The 2,837-nt window shown below is 60.6% G+C and overlaps 1 protein-coding gene across 1 annotated transcript; it reads left to right on the top strand.

Annotated features, from left to right (window-relative positions):
- Positions 1-73: 73 nt before the first annotated feature.
- LOC105460994 lies at positions 74-2,500 on the top strand. The gene has a single exon (XM_011707493.1). It carries the CDS (start codon positions 74-76, stop codon positions 2,498-2,500), a length of 2,427 nt encoding a protein of 808 aa, XP_011705795.1.
- The last annotated feature ends 337 nt before the right edge of the window (positions 2,501-2,837 follow it).

The raw sequence follows: 2,837 nt of genomic DNA, 5'->3' as shown, positions 1-2,837 counted from the left end.
GCTATGCACGGCGGGCGGCTTTCCATTGCGGAAGTGGTCCTCGAACGAGGACGATTTGCTGAAGGACATCCCGATGGAGCATCGACAGAGTGGCCTGCTGGAGTGGGAAGCTGACGCAGGTCACTCTATGTTGGGCCTGCAATGGCATCCGCGCAAGGACACGTTCGCCTATCGAGTGCAGCCTTGTGACCGCAAGGAGCGCGTGACGAAGCGCTCCGTGCTATCAGACACGGCTCGTCTTTACGACCCTCTCGGATGGCTGGCGCCGGTCGTTGTGCAAGCCAAGATGACCATGCAAACCTTGTGGCAGCAGAGGATCGAGTGGGACCAACCCGTGTCCGCGGAGGACGATCTCGCTTGGCGGCGCTTCCGGGGAGAGCTCCCACTGTTGGAGAAGGTGCGAGTGCCGCGCTGGCTCGGCATCGGAAGAGCCCATCAGAGCGCGGAGCTCCACGGATTCGCGGATGCCTCGGAGCGGGCATACGCGGCTGTCCTTTACCTGCGAGTCGTCGATGATCGGGGCGAGAGTCGAGTCTCGCTGCTGCAGGCAAAAACGCGGGTGTCGCCTCTCCGACAGGTATCACTCCCCCGCTTAGAGCTGAGCGCTGCGGCACTCCTGGTGCGGCTGATTGAGCGAATGCAGGACTCCCTGGATGTCCCGGTGACGGGTGTCCACCTGTGGTCCGATTCCACAGTGACGTTGGCCTGGATTCGCGGACACCCCTCAAGATGGACGACGTACGTCGCCAACCGGGTCGCTGAGATACAACGAGCGCTGCCTGATGCGCTCTGGCATCATGTATCCGGCGAGGAGAACCCGGCCGACTGCGCGTCCCGGGGCCTACTTCCGAGTGAACTCCTGCAACACCCCTTGTGGTGGGAGGGACCGGGATGGCTCAAAACCGGCAACTTCCAGTGGACCAACACCCCGGAAGCAATCCATGACGAGGATCTACCAGAGCGGCGCGCGCGAGTGCACGCCGTCACCACTCCCGAGGACCCGGACCTACTGCTCCGTTTTTCGGAACTCCGCCGACTTCTGAGAGTCACCGCCTGGTGCCGCCGGTGGTTACGCAAGCAGCGCAACTCCGCAACCTGTGCTGTTTCAGATGCCCTGGCACCCGGGGAACTTGACGAGGCCGAGCGGGCATGGATCGTCGCAGTGCAGACTGCATGGTTCACGCCTGAACTGAGGGCAATCGAGCGAGGCGAGTTACCGTCCAAGCACAGCAGGCTCAGTCGACTGAACCCATTCCTGGACAGTCATGGGCTGCTCAGAGTCGGAGGGCGACTGAAACATGCCGTCTTGAGCCCTGACGAGAAGCACCCCATCATCCTCCCTCGGGAATCGCGTCTAACCACGCTAGTGGTGGATGCATGCCATCGGCGAACGCTGCATGGCGGGGTGCAGCTCACGCTCGGAACATTGCGCCAGCGGTTTTGGGTTCCAGGAGGTCGAATGGCAGTGCGACAACTTATCCATCGCTGCCTCCCATGCGTGCGATGGCGGGCGGCATCCCCGCGCCCTCGGATGGGCGACCTGCCACCACCTCGCGTCAAGGTATCCCGCGCCTTCACTCACACAGGAGTAGATTACGCGGGTCCCGTCTGGCTGCGAACTTCGAAGGGTCGCGGACAAAAGGCCTACAAAGGATTTCTAGCGATCTTCGTGTGCCTCAGCACACGAGCGGTACACATCGAGGTCGCGTCGGACTACTCCACCGAGGCGTTTCTGGCGGCGTTCCGGCGATTCGTGTCCAGACGCGGGCTGTGCAGCGTTATGTACAGTGACAGGGGCACCAATTTTGTGGGCGCTGACGCGCAACTTCGAGGCTTCTTCCGCGACGCGGCCCGAGAGCGCGCCATTGCTGATGCGATCGGAGCCGAGGGCGTGCAGTGGCGGTTCAACCCGCCAGCGGCGCCGCATTTCGGCGGCATCTGGGAGGCGGCAGTCAAGGCCACGAAGCACCACCTTCGGAGGGTCATCGGGGACAGCACCCTCACCTTCGAGGAACTATCGACTTTCCTCGCACAGGTTGAGGCCTGTCTCAATTCACGCCCCTTGCTTGCGCTTTCAGACGACCCTGAGGATCTCGCGGCGCTCACGCCTGGCCACTTCCTTGTGGGCACTGCACTCAACGCCATCCCAGAGCCATCGCTCGCAGCGGAGTCAACGAATCGCCTGTCCCGGTGGCAACTCCTCCAGCAGATGAGAGACCATTTCTGGCACAGATGGTCGCGCGAGTACCTCCAGGCACTCAACGTCCGGTCGAAATGGTGGAAAACGGAGGCCAACCTGCAAGTCGGAGATTTGTGCCTCGTTCGCGGGGAACAAGTTCCCCCCACTAAGTGGCCTTTGGCCAGAATCGTGGACGTCCATCCAGGACAAGACGGCCAGGTGCGGGTGGTCACCGTGCGAACGGCCACCACCACGCTCGTGAGACCGGCATGCAAGATTGTGCCGCTGCTGCCAAGTGACGCCACCCATGGATTAAAATGATCAAACAATTTGCGCGCCAGGTAACTCCCTAAGCTGCAACACCGAGAACGCGACGTGTGAAGCAATGTACATCCAGAGTTTCCTTAAAGTCATCGCTATTTCGTCAGCTCACTGACGAGGCGGGCGGAATGTTCAAAACTCATCGTTAAATCTGCGCGATTACTGGGAAAAATGAGCGTTCCCAGCGACCTTTTCTTTGGACCAGATGCGCGTTTTGTTTCGCATAAACAAGATAACAAACATCCGGGGACCAGATGGTTTCGGCGACAACATCTGGTCAGTTGTCAGCTGATCACCCCGTGACAATCAGCTGATCGGACTGATTTCCTGTTTTCAA

The sequence above is a fragment of the Wasmannia auropunctata genome, unplaced genomic scaffold (genome assembly GCF_000956235.1).
Source record: "Wasmannia auropunctata unplaced genomic scaffold, wasmannia.A_1.0 LD311649.1, whole genome shotgun sequence".
In the NCBI taxonomy this organism is placed as follows: domain Eukaryota; kingdom Metazoa; phylum Arthropoda; class Insecta; order Hymenoptera; family Formicidae; genus Wasmannia; species Wasmannia auropunctata.
This window is presented reverse-complemented; position numbering and strand designations above follow the sequence as displayed.

Excerpts from the sequence above, each read along its gene's own strand:
- LOC105460994 (XM_011707493.1), top strand. The coding sequence starts at position 74 with ATGGAGCATCGACAGAGTGGCCTGCTGGAGTGGGAAGCTGACGCAGGT.